The sequence below is a fragment of the Lacerta agilis genome, chromosome 8 (genome assembly GCF_009819535.1).
Source record: "Lacerta agilis isolate rLacAgi1 chromosome 8, rLacAgi1.pri, whole genome shotgun sequence".
NCBI classification, from domain to species: domain Eukaryota; kingdom Metazoa; phylum Chordata; class Lepidosauria; order Squamata; family Lacertidae; genus Lacerta; species Lacerta agilis.
In genome coordinates this window covers 35,016,939-35,039,457 of record NC_046319.1, presented here as the reverse complement: position 1 = coordinate 35,039,457, position 22,519 = coordinate 35,016,939, and the positions used below count along the sequence as shown (strand labels likewise).

Below are 22,519 nucleotides of genomic sequence, written 5' to 3'. Positions count from 1 at the left end.
CGGTGCAAGTACATTTTCAATAGTTACTGAACAGAGAGGGTAAACTAGGAGGACACAAAGTACACACTCTGCAATAACATCAAACATAAGCTGACAAAATTACACATGAAGTTCATTACCGTAATAGGTAGCTGTGCCAAGAAGCCATCACGGCAGAATGCGAGCTTGTTACCATTTGGGAACTCTCTGGTGTGAAGATAAATAAAATGTGAGTGCCACGTCTCCTTCTAAAAATATTTGCTTAATATTCATCGGATTCTACAGTCGCTTCACCTTGTAATCAACCGTGGAGACTGTGATTTGGTAACAATATACCTGTAGTTTTGGATTGCGTGGACTGCAGAGAGTCAGGGAAAGGTGCTCAATGATTTAGGATTGTGGCCATGCTTCATTTAAGCTGTGTGTGTGTGTGTGTGTGTGTGTGTGTATTCATTTATTCAAGGTGTATATGCTGTTGAAAACTGCTTTAGGGTTCTTATTGTGGGCTGGAATGTATCTCTCAGTCTGTGTCCTGGAACACATTGCTTCTACCCTGTTTCTCCTAAAATAAGACATAGCCATAAAATAAGCCATAGCAGGATTTCTATGCATTTGCGAAATATAAGCCGTTCCCCAAAAATAAGCCATACCCCGAAAATAAGCCACAGTGACGTGGTACCTCCCATTAAAACAGCCTGGGGAGGCGTGGCTATGCAGCGCACCGATGCGACACGGTTAAAATAAGACATCCCCTGAAAATAAGCCATACTGTGTTTTTTTTGAGCAAAAAAATATATAAGACGGTGTCTTATTTTAGGAGAAACACGGTATGTCACTAGGCAATTTATGTAGATTTCATTCTATGCAGATTGCTTGAGAGGCATCTGACACAGTTCATACCTGCTTGGATCTGTGCCCCTCCAAATGCTGATGGACTCCAACCCCCATCATCCTCAGCCAGCTTGTCCAGTGGTCAGGAATGATGGAAGTGGTGGTCCACCCTGGCCAAATGGCTCTGACCCTCTGTCAGTTTGGACAGGGATGATGGGAGTTGTATTCCAAGACATCTGGAGAACATAAGGCTGGGGAAAGGTGGTCTAATGGGAGAGAGATCCTAGCAGGAAGAAGTTATGTTTCCTCTCACTGTGGTCTCTCTGCCGAACATTTTCATCTTAGAGCAGGGGTCAACAAACTTTTTCAGCAGGGGGGCAGTCCACTGTTCCTCAGACCTTGTGGGGGGCCGGACTATATTTTGAAAAACAATATGAACGAATTCCTATGCCCCACAAATAACTCAGAGATGCATTTTAAATAAAAGCACACATTCTGCTCATGTAAAAGCACCAGGCAGGCCCCACAAATAACCCAGAGATGCATTTTAAATATGTAAAAGGACACATTCTACTCATGTAAAAACACGCTGATTCCCAGACCGTCCGCGGGCCGGATTTAGAAGGTGATTGGGCCGCATCCTGGGCCTTAGTTTGGGGACCCCTGTCTTAGATCAACCTTCACTAATGTGATGCCCCTGAGACAATTGTACCAGTTGGGGCTGATGGGAGTAGTAGAATACCAACATATAGCTTCTTCACTCCAGGTTTAGATTGTTAGCCCCACTGCTAGCTTCTGCTCCTCTGAGGGTATCCCTGTTTCCAGGTCTGCAAGTGTGAACAGTTTGCCTACAAACCAAATGTTCACCACACCAGAGTTAGATGCAACAGCATAAAGCAACTTCTTCCTAGCAATCTTGCTTTGTATATACCTGACAACAAACCGCCACTGGCTTCTTCCTGGAGAAGGATTTTGCAGAACTTAAACCATTTACTTGTATTATTTATCCTTAAAAATGTGTGTGCTAATACTGAGATAGGCCAAGACACTGCTCCAAGTCTTGCAGCAGCCTTATTGGCTTTCTATTATAGCTGTGTTTGCACAGGTGAAGCAAGTGTTCATCCATTTCAAATGTTGGCAAACAGATTCTGGTGCATTTCACATCTGTGTTGTGTAGTCTTGACATTTCAGAGGGGGTGTGGAGAAGAAGGAGCAACACATTCTGTTGCCAGCAGTGTTTCTAGTCTACGAATGATATGCAAGCACATCACTAGACTCACCCCATGGCAGTTTTTCCTGAGCAAAGCTTGACGTTGCCCATTCACCCTGTCTTAATGTCTGTTGGCTGTATTTCAGCAGGTTGGGATTAATACATGTTTTTGTTTGCTGTGCTTCCATCTAGATCAGGTGTGGGGAACCTGTGGCTTTCCAGAAGTCGCTGGGCTATAACTCTCAGCATCCCTCACCCATGATCTGCATGGTGATTTGAGTCTCTTATTTCAAGCACCTGGGCAAAGGAATTTGCCTTTCCTTGCAATGCCTGTTTTTCCTGACTGAGAATGTAAGAAGAAGTGTGCGTTGGTTGAACTACCCAGTGGAGGGGATCTGCAGAAGTCCAAGTGGTTGAGGATCTGCAGAAGTCCCAAGGTTGAATACCTGACATCTTCAACTAGGGTTGGGGGAAGATTCCCCCACACCCACCCCAGTACCTGAGATTGATGTTGCTAGTCAGTGTAGGTCAGAGGTGGAGAAGCGGTAGCCCTCCAGGTGGTGCTGGATTCCCAACTAGCATGACCAATGATGATGGCAATTGCAGTCTAGCATCATCCCCCTGTCCATGCATTTAACCTCCACAAATTTCCCCATACCTCCTTTTAAATCCTGGGGCCACCACCACATCTTGTGGGAACAAATTGTATAAGTTAACTATGTATTGTGTGAACAAGTCTCCCCCCCCCCTTGCAGATACCATTGTGGGTTTTATTCTGAGAGAACAGCTCATAGAGTTAGGCGGGATGAAGAGACCATCTAGTCAAGCGCACACACAGGACCGTACATACACATACGCCAGCTTGTCTTCTGGTTGCCACTCCCTCACTTCTTCAGTAGTAACTCCTTGTGTGCTTCCAGATGTGTTTAAAACACATATTTAACCCATTACTCATGTTCCCTCAATGCCTGCACAGAACTGGTCTGTTCATGTCTCTCTGAGGGTGGGGGAAGTTGCCACTTCTGCAAGCTCTTTAATTACCTGTTGAGCTTGCTGTAAACACAGCACACTTTCAAGCACCGGCTCAGTCAGTTGGTAAAGCTACTCTCCCCCCCCCCCATCCCTCTTTCCCCTTTATTCCCAACCCCCGCTTTTCATTTTGTTTTGGAGGAATTTGCAAGTAACTTGATGTATTTGACACGTGTGTGACAGCTCCGTATATATGAGAAGAGATGTGTGTTATACCACCCAGCTGTGTGTGTATTTGTCTGCACATCAAGCAGGAGAGCATTCGCTTAGTCAGATCTGACAATCAAATGTGAGCTGATACTACCTCCACTCCAGAGTGCATTTTAATGCTGTGTGCTTTTGCCAAGAGCTTAACATTTGACAAAGAAATTGTCAGTATATATATTGCTACCCCATGCGTCTGAATTATTTTCTTTACCAGCTCAACATCCTTTTGTTGTTCAAACATGAGAATAAGCCTTTAAAAAAAAAGAAGTTTTGGAGAACTCTACTTGAGGCTTAGCAAAACCAGACTTATCATTTCATTGTGTTTAATGCCATAAATAATGTTAATATAGCTACATTCACTGTGTCTACATGCAAACATCCAAGTGTGCATGTGTAAATATAGATTTCTAAACTAGTACTTTTCAAAACTAACATGTGTGTGTGTGTGTGTGTGTGTGTGTGTACACACACAAACACAGAGTGCTTTTTCCTGGGGGTACGCAGGGTTACGCGTACCCCCTAAACATTTTGTGAATCTAAGTTTAGCCTCATTGAGGGGCAGTATATGAAATCTCAGAATGCACTAATGTGTTGCCTGCCAGCTTAATCTAAAGTTACATTCCACTTGGTTTCACCAGCAACTCCATGTCACTTTCATAATGTGTCCCCAAAGAAGTCTGTAAACTCAGCGAGATCAGGCTACATGTCTGTTTTATAAATTTTAATGCTGTGGTTGTCAGTCCACTTAGAATCAGTGTGCTGCAGTTAAGCGAGCGTTGGATGGATTAGTCAATGCTACCTGGTTGCAGTTCTAAAAGACTAACTGTTCTGTTGACTGTGCTGGCATGCACTGGTTTTGAAAAAAAAAAGTGGTGGGAGGCTGTGGGGGACTTACTCTTCCTGGAACTCTGAATGGCCACAAGGGCCCAACCTCCAGTATCCATAGTGGCAGTAAAGCAGAGAAAAACAATGTGATTGAAGCTAATTGCATCTAGGTGGCTGCTCCTAGATTTTGGAACTCCCTTCCTAGAGAATTTAGCCAGGCTCCCTCCTTGTTGTCCTTCCACTGGCAGATGATTACTTTTTAGTTCTAACAGGCTTTTGGGAACTGGCTGTTTTTAAGGAAAGGACTGGGGCTGTGTTTTGTTTTGATTGTAAGGTTCTGTATGCAGTCTTCTTCTTCTTCTTCTTCTTCTTCTTCTTCTTCTTCTTCTTCTTCTTCTTCTTCTTCTTCTTTATTGAATTTATATACCGCCCTATATCCGGAGGGCTCAGGGTAGTTCACAGAAAAGATCAACATAAAAACCACAATATATATCATCAAAATATAAACAACAACCTAATAACTCCCCCCAAAAGAGCCACATTTTAAAAGGGCAGAGGATATCTCCCCCCCCCATGTTTTAAATATCACCATTGTCATAATCATTTTACAGCAAATTACGTTCTGAGTGCACTGCACAACAATTCATTTCGGGACTATCTCCACTACAGATTTAGGATGCAATCCTGTGCACATTTACCTGTGAGTTAGCCCCACTGAACACAGTGGTGCTTCCCAGTAAATATGCATAGGTTAGTGTTGCCAATCGTTGTACCGTTTGCTCAGGGATCTCTGGAAACTCTGTCATTCTGTGAAAAGGACTGTTGAAAATACTCAGCACACTTGCAAACCTGTAATTCCCGGTTGTTGTTGTTGTTTTTTGAAAAGCCATGATAGATAAATTGATATGAAAACGATACACATTTGTACTACAGAGATATCTTAGAATGCTTCATATTCTTTTGTTTTAATACTGAAGGATGCATTTAACTCTGTTTCTATTTTGATGGCTTCATTTAAATTAGTCTTGTATTACATACCTGCAAGCAAATCAGAGTGCTCCATAAAGACCAGACATAGGCTAATCTCTGCTTAAACTCTGTGCAAGCAAATCAGGATGCATGCTCAATACACTCTGTGTTGCTAGTTCTCATCTTGTTGTTTTCTTACTCAATTTTTCCCATTCTTGCATAGACGGTTTTTAGTGATTTACCAAGTTAAAACAAAGCCTGATTGGGACATGCAATGCAAAAGCTAAATTTTCTCTGAGCATATAATTCTTGATCCACATGAGGCAAAGACCAATTTGATTAGAGTGGATAAATGATCATGGTTTTTGGGTGACATACCCTCCCACTCTGGTGGACGTTGCTGGTGGAGGCTATGTAAGAAAAGCAGATAGGGCAACACCAGGGTTTTCTGAGCTAATGACTCAACCTGAGAAATGCCATTTCCATAAGTACTGTAAAACTTAAAAATCCATTAGTCTTGTAACATGATGCAGAAAATAGCGATAAGCAAAGGAATGTGAAACAAAACCATAGATGTAAGCCGGGAAGAATTGGGTTGGATCCTTCATCATAAACAGGAGCTTTTGTTTTTGCTTTCATTTACTCTTTTGCATAACAAGAGATTAGCCCCACTCACCCAAGTTGCAACCAAGGATCTTTAAACACAACACACACTGAGGCTCCAGTATTACTGGAGCAGTATTACTAGAAGCAAAGTCTATATAGAACACAAGGGGGATTACTTCCGAGTAAACTTCCACAGGGGTTGCATTGCAAGGCTTCTTTATATGATATTTCACTGTCCAGTCCTGTGCACATTTACTCAGAAGCAAGGCCCACATTTTGATGAGGCTTACTCCCAAGCCAGTATGTTTAGGATTGTAGTCTTAATGTTTTACCCCATCCCTCTTTTTTTTTGTCCCAGAGGAGTCACTAAGTAGGCTGTTTGTTTTAAGTGGCAATTGGAAATAGAAGTAGAAGTGGAGTTTACAAAATCTGATTCTGACTCGCTTCTCTTTCCTCAGTAAGAGGTGGTTGAACAATACCAGGAGTTACTTCTGAGTTACTTGGTACAAGATGGATGGGAGCAGGGCAGGTGGGCATGGTCAATCATCTTTCAAGGTCCTACATCCCAGCAGGAGATACACCGACAAGAGCCTTCTGAGCCTGTTCTTCCTCTACAAGTTTCTTTGTCTAACTCTTATTTTGGCATATAGATGACAGTAATGGTGAGAAGGAGGAGCAGTAGATGCTACTACCATATCTGTTTCCTCAGTGGCTTTCTACGTGGCCAGCAAGCAGATGATAGCATTCATGGGGAAGAGGAGCAGCTGGTGACAATGGTGGTGAGGAGGTAGACTCACTAAAGATGGTGTGGCATGGAGGGTTTCTTGCCGAACACCCCTCCAAAACTTGAATCCAGTGTTGGACAGCAGTATATTAGTTCTAATACCTAGCATGTCTATGACTTGAACAAACAAACAAACAAACAAACAAACCCAAAACTCAATGTAAATTATCTATTTTTGCATCTCTAGAAACAGAAACTTCTTGATGAACTTGGAGAGAGCCGGCTTCCATATTTGACACCCAAGGATGATGGCTTCCATCAACTGGTAATAGTTCCAAAGATTTGTGTTCTGTATACTGGGAAATATTCCTTTACTACTTGAAATAGTTTGTGATTTTTATTCTTGAATTCCTTAGTTCATTGCTTAGAGAAGACAAAATGACTGAGGAAAAGCTGGCATGAGTGGGCTGGTTCTGAGGAGGAGGAGGAGGAGGAGGTGCATGCTACCACCATTCTTTCTCTGAAATAGCACAGCTTCAGTTGAGAGTAGGCTGTGTTCTAGAGTACACAGATTCAGTTCCTGGAGAAGGATGACAAGGCCCTAAAGACTTAATCCATGTCACTTACAAAGGTTAGGCTTCCTGACACCCAGTTTTCTGTTTCTGTGGTCTCTCTCTCTCTCTCTCTCTCTCTCTCTCTCTGTGTGTGTGTGTGTGTGTGTTTGCTTTCACCATGTCAGCTGCTCATTGTGGGCCTTACTTGCTGGCCTCTTCAAGTATTATGGTAAGTATGTCATGTTTGCTTCTGTTATCTGCTTGGGAGATGCGCTATGTTATGGATTATATGGGTTGGTGTGTGTGTGTGTTGGAGGTGGAACATATTTCAGAACAGTGTGGTTTGAGTTTGATAACCCTCTGGCCCTCCCAGCCGTGCAGTTCTGTGACTCTTACACAGAAAAAAGAAAATCCAGCCTGAAAATGATACGCACAAGTATAATCCAAAGTGCTATAGAGAAGGATTGTTATTAAAGAAACGGAAGAATATGCTAAAGTCCCTCTTCGACAATACCCCAGTCAAATGAGAAACACATGGAAAGACTTGGGTGAGTTCAGTCAAACTAAGTTGGAACATATTGAGTGAGATGAAAGACATAAAAAGGAATCTCTTATTTAGCTTGAACAGCTTCAGCAGGCGTTCCAACATTATAGCCATGTCAACGTTCTTGTATTGACATGTGGCTGAAAGATGCATACGAAGTAGCATCTTTAAAAAAAATAATAATCTCATTTTCTCCCCCACTGTTACAGGAAGGAAATGAAGTTTCTGTACCTTCTTTCTATTTCATTGTTAAAATAAGGTTAAGGTTCTTACATCTCCCTGAGTTAGAGCACTAAATTTTCAGATGACATCCATTATGCCTTTCAAGGGAAGGGCCTTAGTTCAGTGCTGGAGCACTTGCTTTGCATGCAGGAGGTCCTGGGTTCTACCTCCGCAATCTCCAGGCAGGGTTAGGAAAGACCTGTGGCTGAAACCTTGAGAGCAGCTGCCAGTGAGAAAAGAGAATTCTCCCCGGGGTTCCTGTGAGCTTCTCCAGGATCAGTCATGTTGCTGCGTTGGGTGTTTCCTTGTACCTGTCTCTGCCACTTTGGATTCAGGGATCTGAACCCAACTCCCTTGGCTGAGTTAGTGTAGATCAGTTGGTGTCCTTCAGATGTTTTGGACTCCAGCTCACATCATCCATAATCATTGTCCATGCTGGCTAGGCCTGATGGGAGTTGGAATCCAAAACACCTGGAGGATAGCAGCTTGGGAACAACTGGTGCAGACAGTATTGAGCTTGATGGTCTTCTCCTTTTGTGATCACTTGTAGCTGAGTATGGTTGTCTTCCATGAACACAGTTGATGGACCAATGGTCTGACTCCGTAAAAGGCAGCTTCCTATGTTCCTGTTATTTGTTCTGGTTTATTAATAATATTTTATAGGTTTCCCTATAACACAGTTCTCAGTGAACTTCACAACAAGACATAGAATTTTTTTTAAAAAAAATTAACAATAAAACCACAACAGAAGTATAATACTGTAGAGATGTGGTTCTCATGGACCATTTGAAAATAGCTGAGGGTCTTGGCGCATGACTTAGTGATTTTTCTGCCTGTAGCCATTGTAATGCGCTATGCTAGAAGAGGTTTAACTGAAAAAATAATTCTTTTTTTCTTATACATTGTATTCCATAGAATTCAAATTGTAACACAATAAAATATAAGAAATCAACGAGGCAATGAAAATGTAATTAAAAATCAATAGGAATCTTTAATTCGGTGGATGAGCTGCCTCTGAACAATAAATTCATAAATATGCTGCTGCAGACCAGCTGAATTAAGTTGGACTTGCATGGACACCCAGTCCATATACACCTGTGGGCTGCAGAGCAAAGGGTGTGTGTGCACGTGTGTTGTGGGAACACTATGAACTCTGAAACTTGGTGTGTGACTGTTCTGTTCCATGCCAAGTTTTATCTATTAAAACATACCCTTATCTCAAACTTAGTGCTGTAGAACTGAACCACAAACAACTTAGTTGAAGGACCATAGTTCAACTGTGGAGCACATGCTTTGCATTCAGAAGGTCCCAGTTTCAATTCCTGGCATCTCCATTTAAAAAAGGAACAGGTTCCCCAGTATTCCCATCTTTGGATCTCGGATGCTGTTGAACTACAATCCCCATCTTCCTTAGATGGCATGGCCAATGGTGAGAGGTGATGAGTGTTGTAGTTCAATATATGGGGACTCATGCTTCGGGAAGACTGGGGCAGAAGGTGATGTGAAAAAGTCTGATAGCCTAGACTAGTCAAGAGTAGACAAATAGCCAGGTGTGATAGAAAGCTTTGCTCTTATTTGTAAGTTGTCTTGTGTTCCTTAGACAGAGGGCATGACAACAACAACAACAACTATTATTATTATTATTACTACCACAACTAGGAATAATATGAATAATATGGGAATAGAATTGTATTGGGGGGTCTTGTCGGAGCAGTAAAAGAAGACAGCGGTGCGCTGGTTTCCTTGAAGGCTGGCTATATTTGTGTGTGGTGCAAAACCATAGTTTAATCTGACATGAACAAACCATAATGATTCACAGTGTGTCTCAGGCTTTCACACCTCCCTTGCCTTCTGTTGTGTGGCCCAAAGGAGGAGTTCAAAAGCTTTTACTTTTTTTTTACCTAAACTGTAGTTTATTGTGTTGTCCAGACTGACAAACTACAGTGAACATCAACTATGGTATGCTTCACAGAAGCCAGTTTGAAACCGCATTTCAAACCAGTAGGTCCAGGGCTCATTGCAGCTTGTCTGGCTCATTCACATTGCACTAAAACATAGTCCGTCATGATGTGCAAATGTGGCCCCTTTTCAGTGGAGAAAATTACCAATGCAGCAGTAGGGCACAGCAATGAATTTTGTATAAAAAAGAAGTTGTTTCAGAAGAAACCTCTTCAAAGCCTAGCACGATGATTCAGTGATACTTGGAACTATGTCATGAGTCTCTGAAGAGCAACGTGCATTTAGGAACATCAACACTATACAGATGTCTTCTTTGAGTGAAATGTTACTATCTTATAATGTAGAATTGAAGTGTCAACTTGTTTATCCAGAGATTACCTCACTGGTTTGCGGTTTGCTGTTGTCACTTGAGTGACGAGGTCATCCTGGGTCCTTCAAGCACAGACTTTATGATTTGTAGATTGCTGAAAATATGTAGTAGGGCCTCAAGTTTCTATGGGTGTGTTAAATTTTGTTCTGGGATAATGGACATGTTAAAAAATTAAGCATGAAATGTTTTGTATGCTTTTTGGAAGTGTCCAGTCATGCAACTGCTTTTATCTGCATGACGAGTGAGGTGACCTTTAATATTAGCTGTCAGAGATAAAGCACAAACTACACGGGATTTTTGTTTTTTGTTTTTTTGTTCCTTCAATCAGTAAAAGTGTCCAGTATGAGTTCCATGGGGTTTTTCTTTTTTCCCTTTTTCTTTTCCCCTTCCTTGGTCTTCTGATCTCTTAATGCTTTCCTGATGTAGGACATAGCAGGATGACTGGCTGGAGAATTAAAGAAGACCGACCGGTATTCTGAGATGATGTGTTGGAAATGTGTTTCCATTTCCTGAATTTTTTCCTTCTTCTTCTTATGAGATACCAATGTGTGATTTTTTAAAAAAATAAAAAAGCACAACATTTTTAGGGTGCTTTTAAAGAGCAGAAACCCCGCAGACACCATTTAAGATATATTGATAAAATACTTTCAAAGCATGTAATCTTTAGTTCACAAGCCAAAAGGTAATGTGCCTCTCATTAGGCTGGCATTAAAATGTGGAACACATTAACTCCCAGTTTTAACAGGAGAGTGAAATATTACAGCCTTTGAAAAAGCATGGCATGCTTTCCCCATAGATGTGTCATTGCAGACTTTTCCTTTGTTTTTTACACTATCTTCTTGTCATTCCTCCTGTTTCTTGAGACAGATTCACACAACCGCTGTCTTCTCAATCATACCCTCCTTGAGTTTTTGCCTGGCTGGAGTGTGTACTTGATCTGATAATATCTCTTCTTTGCTTGGATGGAGGATAGAGAGGGGTGTGTACAAAACTGGGCTATGGTACAAAAGTAAAATTTGCACCCATTGGCCTGCTCACTTTTGCTTCTGGCCCTGCTCACCACTCACATGTGTCCCCCAGAAGGGCACTTGACACTCGGTCTGAAATGGTTTCCCACCTATTGCCAGCTCTGCTTCTACTGGGTGACTGACTGCAGTTGGGTCTTCTCCCTTTTCCTGAGTAGACCCTTGAGTGTTGATTAGCCAGGTGGACGTTTTGGTGACTTAAGCTGTCCATCAGGTCTACTGCTGCCTACACTTCTGAGGTCAGTGGTGTGTGTGGCAATGAAGGAGAATCAGGGATCAAGGCAGGGCTTAGAATGGAGTCAAAAGCATTGATGAGATGGGACTCTTCAGGCTGCCTTTGGACTACTGATGGCTCCCCCAAGTCTTCAGTTGGTATGGGGTTTCTCTTGAGGCCTCGATCCTCTTCCTCCAAATAAGTCTCTCTATTTATTTATTTATTTGGTTGATAAGCCATAACTAACACCTCAACGTTTCAACATTAAACAATATAAATTTATAATATATCCATGATTTTTCTTTTCTTTCTAGTGGAAGACAAAATATTCAAAACTCATCCTCAGAACTGCTGAGAAGATTCCCAAAGAGGTCCATGAAGAAGTTCAGGAAGCTTTTTTGACTTTGCAAAAGCATGATTGTTTTTTCCAAGATCTTGTAAGGATCAAAGGGAAAGATTTTGTTACCCCAGTATCTCGTATATTAATTGGAAACCCAGGATGTACCTACAAGTATTTGAACACAAGGTTATTTACGGTCCCCTGGCCTGTGGAAGGTTATGAAATAAATTATTCCCATCCTGAAATATCCAAGGCTTGCAAGGCATTAATCAAACTTAATTGCTACTTGCATAGAGAATCCATCCAGGCTTTGCAAGAGCAGAATTTGGCCGAAACAAAAGGAATGGAAGATTCTCCTGTCATCGATAGGCATCAGGATTATGCTACTTCCATTACAGAGATGGGATCCATTCCGCAAGATCAAAGCCCTTCTCATGTCCCAGAGAATGACCATAGCCATCTGAAAGAGAGAACATCTTACAACCTGTCTTTATTAAATTATATGGATCCACAACAAATGCCGTTCTTGAAACAAGAGCCTTATTTTGGAATGGGGAAAATGGCTGTGAGTTGGCACCACGATGAAAATCTAGTTGAAGGGTCAACAGTGGCTGTCTATAGTTATAGCTGTGAAGGTGGGTAAAGCAAATATGAAAACCGGGTCTCACTCTTAAGTGCGGTTTTAAAACCCCTAAGGCTAAGCGGTTGGTGCACAAAAGAGGCACCCATACCTGCTTGTAAATTTGCAACTTGTTAGCAGGTTTACTGTGTCATATGCAAAACTGTATGTGCCTCCTCCCCCACTTTCCCTCTCAATCTTTCTGGATATCGGAGGGGTGGGGGGAGAATGAGAGGCAAGTGAGCTCAGCTATGTTTGCTGCAGCTTCCCTTATCAGGAGCACTTTAAATGGACTGAAAAGTTGCTATAATTAACCTGCTGATCAGGAGCCAAGAAAGCAAAACCTTTCAAATCTCTGCTCTCCAGGTTCCCACAGATACCTATTTCCAAGGCATCATCATCATCATCATCATCATTATAGCTGTGATTTGATCTCTCTCTCTCTTATTGGGGCAATTTTTCATGTATGAATTCATGGTTCAGTTCTGTACCGTTTTTCCTACTGTCCTTTCTTTGTAAATAATATGCTTTGGAAGGAAATTTCTACATGTTTTCACAACATTGCACAGATTCTTGCCCAGGCGTGCTAAACTGTTGTGGTCCTGTCAGATGCTTCACTTTCCAATGTAGCATCCCTGTTGACGGGGAAAGTAATGTGGAATGTTGGTTCTGTGGTTTTTTTTTTAAAAGGCTTTTTATGCGACTTACACAACACTGATTAAAAAAACCAAAAAGAAAGCTGCACTGCTATGGATTCATACAAACTCTGGACAGTCAGGATTCTAAAATATGCAGGGAGACTACATGATTACAGCGGACTCCCTGCTTCAAATAGCCCTCCACAAGGGGTGAAAGGGCTGGATTTAGCATGCTTCTCAGCACAGCCCCGCCTTTAGAAGGCATTAAAGCAGAATGTCTCTAGCTTGAACAGTAGCAGTTGGTGGAGCTCACCTGACCTCCCATTGCCTACATTGCTGCTGCTTACCAGGAGGCGGAAGGGGAGGGGCAAGGTGGTAGCAAGGTTGGTGCAGTACAGTGACTGGAAACCTCTGCCTGAGGGGCACCTTAACTATTAATTGCTATGTTCAGATGTTACACCAAACCTACGATTTTCTTTTACCCATGTAAGCTCACTAAACCATGGTTTGTGACGGGTTGCCAAGCCAGGATAGCATACCACATTTTGAAGCTAGTTTGTGCTAGCTGTGGCTCGCATTGTGTCTAGATTCACAAACAAATAAACACTGGCCATTCCTCTGCCTCAAGAGACTGTTGCACTGTGCAGACTGGAGTGAACATATGGATGAGGAAATGGAAAACAGAAGCAGACAAGAAGTACAATGAATTCCTTGCAACAGGACCATAGCTCAGTGGCCGAACACATGCTTTGCATGCTGAAGATTTCAACTTCATACCAGGTACCATCAAGTGATAGCAAAGGCCTCTCCTTGAGACACTGTAGAGCAGGGGTAGTCAACCTTTTTATACCTACTGCCCACTAATGCATCTTTCTTGATGGTAAAATTTCCTTACCGGCCACCAGTGCTCAATGGAAGGAGGATTCAGCTTGTGCCGTAGAACCCCCTACCGCCCACCTAAAATCCTGATACGCCCACTAGTGGGCGGTAGGGACCAGGTTGACAACCCCTGCTGCAGAGCCATGTTGAAAGAGACAATATTCTATACGTCAGGAATGGGGTATCTGTGACCAGCTGTTGTTGGACTCCAGTTCCCTGTCCATTGTCCATGCTGGATGGGGCTGATGGAAGCTGGACCTCAACAACACCTGGAGGACCACAGATTTCTCCATCTCTGCTAGAGATGGACAACTTCCTTGGAGGCAGGTAGCTCTCTTATGTTTCTTGGGTTCCTTCTTCACTACAGGCATCCTCACCCCTCTTGCCTCTCACACTTTTTATAGTTCCCACTTGTGTGAGGTTCTTCAGGGGCATTGGTCATAGAGAGAAGCCCTTGTGAGTGACTTCACTGTGAATATTGCAAGAAGCTGATGTGGTATGGACCTCACCCCAAGATCAGTACTGAGATAATGAGGGGAAAACTGATATGAAAGGTGACAAGGAGTGCGGGCAGAGACTCGGTCTCTCAGTTAACATGGAAGAGAAAGCAGAGAGCATATGAAATTACACTTCTAAAAAAGACTACTTCAGAAGTGAATGGGTTCATATATTGTCCTAATGATTGCAGAAGCTGGAACTTCAATGCCTATGTAAATTGTGATCCTTTATGAAGTCTGTAACTGGAGACTCTGCTCTGCTGAAGTATTTCTACACTCAGACCTTTAAAAAGGTGACTTCTGCTAAATCGGGACTCTGTTTTTCAAGGTGCTGAGAGCTTCCTGAGAAATACTGATATCTCTCCAGTTTGTCTGGCCCTTATTGAGAGCGCCAGAAGGTCAGGATCTCCCTAGCAGGGGAGCGAACCTGGCAGAATATGTGCTTGGTGTAGTGTTATATGATAGCATTGCCTTTACAAAAGTGCCTTTGTTTCCCAATTTACTCTGAACAGTTTGATCAATAGCTACCTTGTGTTTCTCTGCTTGGCAGAACGTGGCGGTAACCCATTCATTTTGAAAATCCAAGGAAACTTTTCAGAACTGTTGCTACTTGCTAATAGGTTGATTAAGCAGAGGCGATTAGCCCTATTGAATAGAATGTCATAATGATCCTTGTATCTTTCTGTGGGACCATTATGGCAATTGTGTCAGTGGTCAGAAGAGGCATCCTCTATATGCATTTCTTTCTTTCTTTCTTTCTTTCTTTCTTTCTTTCTTTCTTTCTTTGTAATATTTTCAAGAAGCCTTGGCCACAGAGCTAATTGTAGAAGTATGGGAGTTAATACATTTGTGCTTTCTCTCTCTCTCTTCCATTGTTCCAGTCTCTAGGCCTCACAGATTGCTAGATTTCTGCCAATGAGCTCAGTGTGGTTCATAGTTTTGGATTTTAGGTTACAATTTAATAGACAGTGTAAAGGGGGGAAGGGACTGGGAGGAAGGAAGAAGAGAAACAAATAGAAGTTATCACATGTGCCAAATGAGTCCTGGGAGATGAGTGGTTAAATGACAATTGGCCCCAGCTAAGTTGATGGAGAGAGCCTCACTGTCTCACCTCTTTGAGGCAGCCAGTTGGAATGATTGCCAGTGAGGGGAAGAGTTAAATGGCAATTGATCCCAGTCAGGCCGATGAAGGGGGCCTTGCAGTCTCACCTCTCTAATGCAGCCAGATGAAATGACTGCTGTTGGAGGCAGTTCTGGAATGCAAAGAGCCAAATGCATACAGCTTACTATATAATACCTGATCTCAAGAGTTTCTTGGGTGGATGACTGAGTCCTTCATACAATGAAGGAATGCTGTCGCAATATTTGTACTGTAGACCTGTTGCAGTGAAATATTCCCAGAGCAAGGTCTCTGCCAGTTTACCTTTGTGTGGAGCACCTTGATCCTTAACACTGGGGATGCTTGCTGCTGAAAACGCGTCACACCAGTTTTCTCCCAACAGCTGCTTCGACTTCCTGTTTGCATTTAGGTATACAATTAAACTTGTTGACATTGATCTATGTAGTTCCTTATAACTTGAGTCTTAGCAGTTGGAGGCTGCCTCCTATTTCATGTACACTCCTGACAGGTGGAATTCACTAGTCTACTTAAGCTAATAGCTTTTAAAGTTGTAAATCTTTTGAGAACTGGGATGGAGAGCCGTGAATTTAATATTTACCCGTCACCGCTGGTCTTGACAGTCCAAGCCTGTTGTTCTCAAACAGAGTTTTCCACCATTGTTCTGTAGGGGGCAACAGTTCTATTCTGCAGGGAGCATTAACTCTGATATGGTTATGTTGCTGTGTATGGTGACCCAGAATGTGAAGGCAGAGATTTGGTGTTGAATCAATTAGTGAAATTCTGTCTCTTGCAGCCTTGTCCCAATTGATCTGTTGATCTTTTGCATTTATATTTCTCCTTTTCCCTCCAATGAGCTCAAGGTGGTGTACATGTATTTGTAGCCTAACCATGTAATAATAATAATAATAATAATAATAATAATAATAATAATAATAATTTATTTCTACCCTGCCCATCTGGCTAGGTTCCCCCAGCCACTCTGGGGATGTAGGCTTGATGATGGGCTTTGGTGTGTGACCATATATTAAATCCTGGAACTTATCCCCTAAATTTAGTTATCAGTGACTCGTGAAAGTGGATATAGACCAACATGTATGAATAATTGCTATAACATTCTTGTTTTCAATTCTTTCTATTCTCTGCAACATGGGTTGGCTGTTCTATTGCGGAGAAAGAGTTTTCCTTTCTGTGGATTCTTTCACCAGTATTGTTCTTGGCCTGCTGCCTCTTAAGCCTTGCCTGAGTGTGTAAATCTTAGAGTAATAAACAACTGGATCTGTTAGTTGACAAGTTAATGTTTAACAGGCTAACAAACCAGTGATTGACTGCAATGGTGACCGATCGTGAAAGGCTTATTACTTCTGACTTTCATAATGTACAATTTGTGTTGTCCCTCCACCCCAGCACAGAGTACTTTATTATTATTATTATATTTATTAAATTAAAAAAATATATATCTTGGCTAAGCAGAGCAACTGCTACTTCATTTCCACTGCAGCTGTGATTGGGCAAGAGCTGACAGCTTCTTCGTTGCTAATGACTTTATAAACCAATTGGAATGTTCCCGTGGATTGATAATTGACCAGTAATCCCTTCTATTTGCTGCTTAATAGATGCAAGGTCAGTTAGCAGTAATTTGTACAGCCTGCAAGGAACTGTGTTTGGAGATTTTCCTAGCAATACTAATGAGTTTAAAGACGTCACCCTCTGGGAGGGAAAAAAACCCCAAAAGAAACTGGGGGTAATCCTTGCAAGCAAGGCCACTAACTTCCAAGGCTGCCCAATTCTAGGGGCATCTTCCTCAACTACAGAAACATGTTGACACTTCTGGAAGAGAGCACAGGGGCAATGTAGAACCCCTTCCGACTTACCTTTTATTGCGAGTGTATTTTGCAACAAGTTCTTGGCACGATAATAGTGCAAGTGGTCGATTTAGACTGTTTTAGTTTGTTTTGAGATGCTTCCCCAATACTATCACATACTTGCTGTTTGGCGGCCCTGTAGTGCAACAAAAAAGACCCCAGAAGATTTGTGATATTCAGCAGGAAGTTCCAGGATATGCATAGGTTGGAGATGAAGTAGTGTCACCACCCCAAAACCTTTGCAGCCGCACAGTATTGAAAGCGAGATTACTTGTGACTTCCCCAATAGCACCATGAGTACTAGTCAGGCATACAGTACTCTCCCAATCACTCCTACTTTGCTCCTCCCCTGATGGGAGAGGGGTGAACAAGTTAGGAATGCTTGGTATAATGAACCAGAGACCGTGCTTCATTGCCACTGAGGAACATAGGAAGCTGCCTGAGTCAGACCATTGGTCTGTGTGCACAGCAGTTCTTTCAGTCTTTCCCAGCCTTCGACCAGGGAACTTCTGCATGTAAAACAGATACTCTATGGCAGGCTTCCTCAACCTCGGCCCTCCAGATGTTTTTTGCCTACAACTCGCATGATCCCTAACTAGCAGGACCGGTGGTCAGGGATGATGGGAATTGTAGTCTCAAAACATCTGGAGGGCCGAGGTTGAGGAAGCCCACTCTATGGCCTAACAAGCCATGATTACTAGCCAGCCTGAAGCTATGGTTTGTTGTTGGCTTGCTGATCATGGCATCTTAGGGTGTAAGAAACTAGATCCCTGGTTTGCATATAACACAAGGGGTCGTTTCATTTATCCTGATTTGTTTACCCCACTTGCTGCAGGGGAGGAGCAAAGCGAAGTGGTTCATACACTATGATAAGCTAGAAAGTCAGGGGGTCTAGTAATTTTTTGCAGGTGTATTCTGCAGCATTTCATTGACACAGTCGTTGTGGTGGATTTATACTGGACCATCCATCCATCCATCATTCCACTTTATAAGTCGTTCTCCAGTGCTACTGCATTTTTGCTGTCGATGGGGGGCATTATTTCACTTCAGCACAACAGAAGCGGGAGAAACACCATTACCATCGTCCATTTGTAGTGTGAAAAGTTACAGGATTTCGGCAGAATATAATGGGACATGCACCAACTGGAAACAAATAAGTTTGTCCGCCACAAAGTTTTGGCAGACACCAACAGTATTGAAAGTGGAGATTGCATGTAACTCCTCCGATAGCATCCTGAGCATAAACCATCATGAATGCACACTACTGGAGGGGCGTACATGTACTGTTGCATGCGTCTCAGTGCTGGAATGGGGAATTTCCTGGAAACTCCATGTAAACCGTCTTGCGTTTCACGACTGGGAGCAAAGCGACACACAGATAAGCAAATACAGTCCCTAGCCCAATCTGGAGATACTGGCGATGGAACATGGGAACTTTTGCATGCACACCATTGTCTCCATTACCCGGTTGCAGCCAAAGTTTATGTCACTTTGGAGCAACTGACATTTTGAAAGCAAGTAGCAGCTTGCTGTTCTATTGTTTCCAAAATAGCACAGTGGGAGTAATCTGTTTCAATTGGTGGTGATAATTATAAGTCACGTTAGTTGAGAGGAACAGGAATGGCAGCACGAGAGCTATATTTGAACTCTACGCTTAAGCAATAAAAGGGGAGAAAATGATCAAACTGCAGAGGAGAGAGAGGGAGATATGTTTTAATGAGTGCATTCCAAAGGTGCTGGATTTATGAGGGCACCCCAGGAAGCATTGATTGAAATTTCTGTCTCTGATTGTAGTTCCATATTTTATTGAGGCCATATTGTGAACAGCACAAATGAGGGGAAAGCAACCTAACAGACAAAATTGACCCTCAAAAAATTACCTCTTTCTTCCACTATCTGGGTCAGATTGCATTGAAAGCTCTTACCTGCCGTTTTCAGAAAGTGTCCCCTGTTCTAATATTGTTAAGAGTTCTTCCCAAAAGGAGGTAGAAAATATTGAAGGCCCTTGAAAGCAAGTTATTATTGATTCTGGCAGTGTTGCTTTTTAAGCTGTTTGTCACCATTGCTTATTTTATTGATGTCACAATCAAGAGTCCCCGGAAGGAAGGAACAACTATGGGAATTAGGCCCACATGCATACTTAAAAGAAGGGGGGGGGGAAGATGAGTGTGTTTTGGTACCAAATCAGCTGGGAAATCATTTTCATATTTTATGACTGACTAGTAAAGCCCTAGTCTAAATAAACATTGCTGCAGCCTCACGTGATGGATGGCTTGAATATTGAGAAGCCAGGAGGTCAGTGTTGGTCCACAGGTTGGTGTGTGGAATAATGAAAGTTATAAATCTGTTCTCCCACCCTAAAGTGTTTTTTTTTTGTGTGTGTGTGTCGGGGGGTAGAAATTGAAAATTGATCAGGATAAAAACTTGCAGGAAAACTTGCACTTGACACCTGTTTGTATGGACAAACAAATTGACACATTTATCCAATTTTGATGTTTTATAGAGTTTGTGGCGAGGCTGTTGGTTTTTCTTGATGTCTTGTAGAACATAGAAAGCTGCCTTATACAGAAACTAGTCCAGCATTGTCTACATAGACTGGTTAGTGGCTCTCCAGGATGTCACACTAGAAACTCTTTCTAGTCCCACCTGGAGATTGTATTTGGGATTTTCTGCATGCAAAGCATGTGCTCTACCACTGAGCTAGGACCCTTCCCTACATGGCTTTGCAGAGATCATTTGCTAAGTCCCTTTCCAATCCAATGACAGCAACAAAGATAGTTGTTGTTTTGTTTCAGAATTTTTTTGTCGACTAACCATATTGATTTATCTATTTAAAATGCGTGCAGCTAAAAGCAGTAATTTTGAAGGAAAACCACTTTCCTTTGCTTTTCGATGGTGCACCATTACAGCAGGCACCAAAGCAGCCCATTGAATATTGCATTGTGAAAGACTGTTAAAAGCTTAGAAGTCAAATCGTTCTTCACCTTCTTGCCATTCCGATCTCTCATGAATGACCATGTTGATGGGGAACAGAGCTTTTCTTCCCTAACAAAAAAAGGAGATTATTTCCAGGTCTGTTAAATTATTTGCTTTGCTTTTCCTTTTCAGAACCTGCCGCTGATATTATTGAGGAGAAGGCTCCAAGTGGCAGAGACCCAGCTGTCTGGCATGTTGGCTTGAAAGTTGCTTGGGACATAAAGAACCCGGGGTTGGCTGTACCCCTTTACCCGGGAGACTGCTACTTTATGCTAGGTAGTATCTAAAAGCAAACATGGTGACCATTTCTATTTCTTTTCCACTTTCTCACCCTTCCTTGGTAGGGGCAGGAAAACAAGGAGAGCAATAGTAAAAATAAATAAATAAATATCCTTCCAGTAGCCAGTGTGGTATAGTGGTTAAGAGCGGTGGACTCGTAATCTGGTGAACTGGGTTTGATTCCCCGCTTCTCCACATGCAGCTGCTGGGTGACCTTGGGCTAGTCACACTTCTTTGAAGTCTCTCAGCCCCACTCACCTCACAGAGTGTTTGTTGTGGGGGAGGAAGGGAAAGGAGAATGTTAGCCGCTTTGAGACTCCTTCGAGTAGTGAAAAGCGGGATATCAAATCCAAACTTTTCTTCTTCTCTTAGAGACCAATTAAGTTTGTTCTTGGTATGAGCTTTCGTGTGCATGCACATGAAAGCTCATACCAAAAACAAACTTAGTTGGTCTCTAAGGTGCTACTGGAAGGATTTTTTATTTTATTTTTTATTTTGTTTTGACTACGGCAGACCAACACGGCTACCTACCTGTAAGGAGAGCAATAGTTACCGGTAATTAAAAAAAGAAAGAGGAGAGGGAAACATGTGCAGGAGGGGAAAAAACAAGAGGAAAAGGACTCCTATAGGAGGCGAAGGGGGTAGACTATAAGACTTCACATCTGGAGATCGGGAAGAAGAAAAATATACACAGTCCATTATTATTATTATTATTATTATTATTATTATTATTATTATTAGCATGGCCAAAAGGAAACAATATCAAAAGAGTGTGGTTGTTGTTGTTTTTTTAAAAAAACATTTTAATGTGCCAGATACCGGAGGACACTTGTTGAATTACATTGGGGGAGCGGGTTATGTACAAACAATGCTTGTATGTAAATGCATGAGAGCCAATGTGGTGTGGCTCTCGCACTTCAGTGCACAGATGGAATCAGTGAGGAAGTGGGGCCAGGGCCAGGAAGCATGGCTCTGCTCTCCCCCTCATGCGATTGCTGAACAGAGTAACCCCTTAAATCAGGGTGGGAGACCTGTGTTTCTCTGGATGTTGAACTCCAACTCCCATCAGCACCAGCCAGCATTGCTGTCGCTCAGGGATGATTGGGAGTTGTAGTCTGGCAACATCTGGAGTTCCACAGGTTCCCCACACCTAACTTAGTTCGCTCTCCTACCTCAATGTTGATTGTACTGGCAAGAATAGACCCATGCATGTAGTGGAATTCTGTGCTTCTTAAATTCTCTCCAGTCACATCAAACCAAACCTTGGGTCGGTGTGAGCTTGGCTCATTTCCCCTGATACATATTTAACTTTATATACTACATCTCATGCCGTGTTGGAAGTGCAATATAAAGAACAGCTTAAAAATATTATTTTATTTTTACACCGTAACAACATCCTGATCATGTTTATGTGGAGACATATTAAATTCTCTGCCAGTTCAAGTGTATAAATCACTTATTCTGACCAGTACTTTATAGGGACCAACTGGTTTGGATATTTATAGGGTGGGGGGTTACAAGTTCCTTTCTGTATTTGTAAATCACTTGCAACCTTTTTTGTAATATTTGACAAAGGTTTTTTTGGGGGGATTTCAACGTTGCTCTACCTTAAAAAAACACCAAAAGCTTCTGAAAGTAGCTACTACATTGTTTCTAGAAAAAAACTAAAATATATGAATGCTCTGTCTACCTATATGGGCCTTGAGCTTCCTCTGTTGTCCTAGTTTACAATCTGGTATACCCAAGTTAACCTCCTGTAAGGCTGAAGGACGCATCTACCTTTAGCTCATGAAAACAGTTTTGTAAAAGTACAGAGGCTGAAATCCAGAATACAGTTGAGCTGGAGAGTGCTCAGCTATGTTCTGGAATTCAACCTCTTTAGCTTTAATCTGCTGACCTGCCCCTTGAAAGCTTCACAGCAGCTCAACCCTTCTTGCTGCCACACTGATTGGTGTTACTTGTTGTGCGGTGATCCAGGATAGGGTCTTCTCTGTGGTAGTGCCCCATTTGTGTGTGTGTCAGTCATCCTCACTGTGGAGTT

General features: G+C 42.2%; 1 protein-coding gene across 5 annotated transcripts in view; it reads left to right on the top strand.

The window, feature by feature from the left end:
- Nucleotides 1-22,519, top strand: part of FTO (FTO alpha-ketoglutarate dependent dioxygenase) — a 242,490-nt gene that overhangs the window by 32,328 nt on the left and 187,643 nt on the right. For all 5 annotated transcript variants that reach the window (XM_033156872.1, XM_033156870.1, XM_033156873.1 and 2 more), the window contains exons 2-4: nt 6,628-6,705; nt 11,583-12,243; nt 20,332-20,475. In XM_033156872.1, coding sequence (XP_033012763.1) covers nt 6,628-6,705; nt 11,583-12,243; nt 20,332-20,475 — 883 coding nt within the window. The remainder of the gene's footprint in view (nt 1-6,627; nt 6,706-11,582; nt 12,244-20,331; nt 20,476-22,519) is intronic.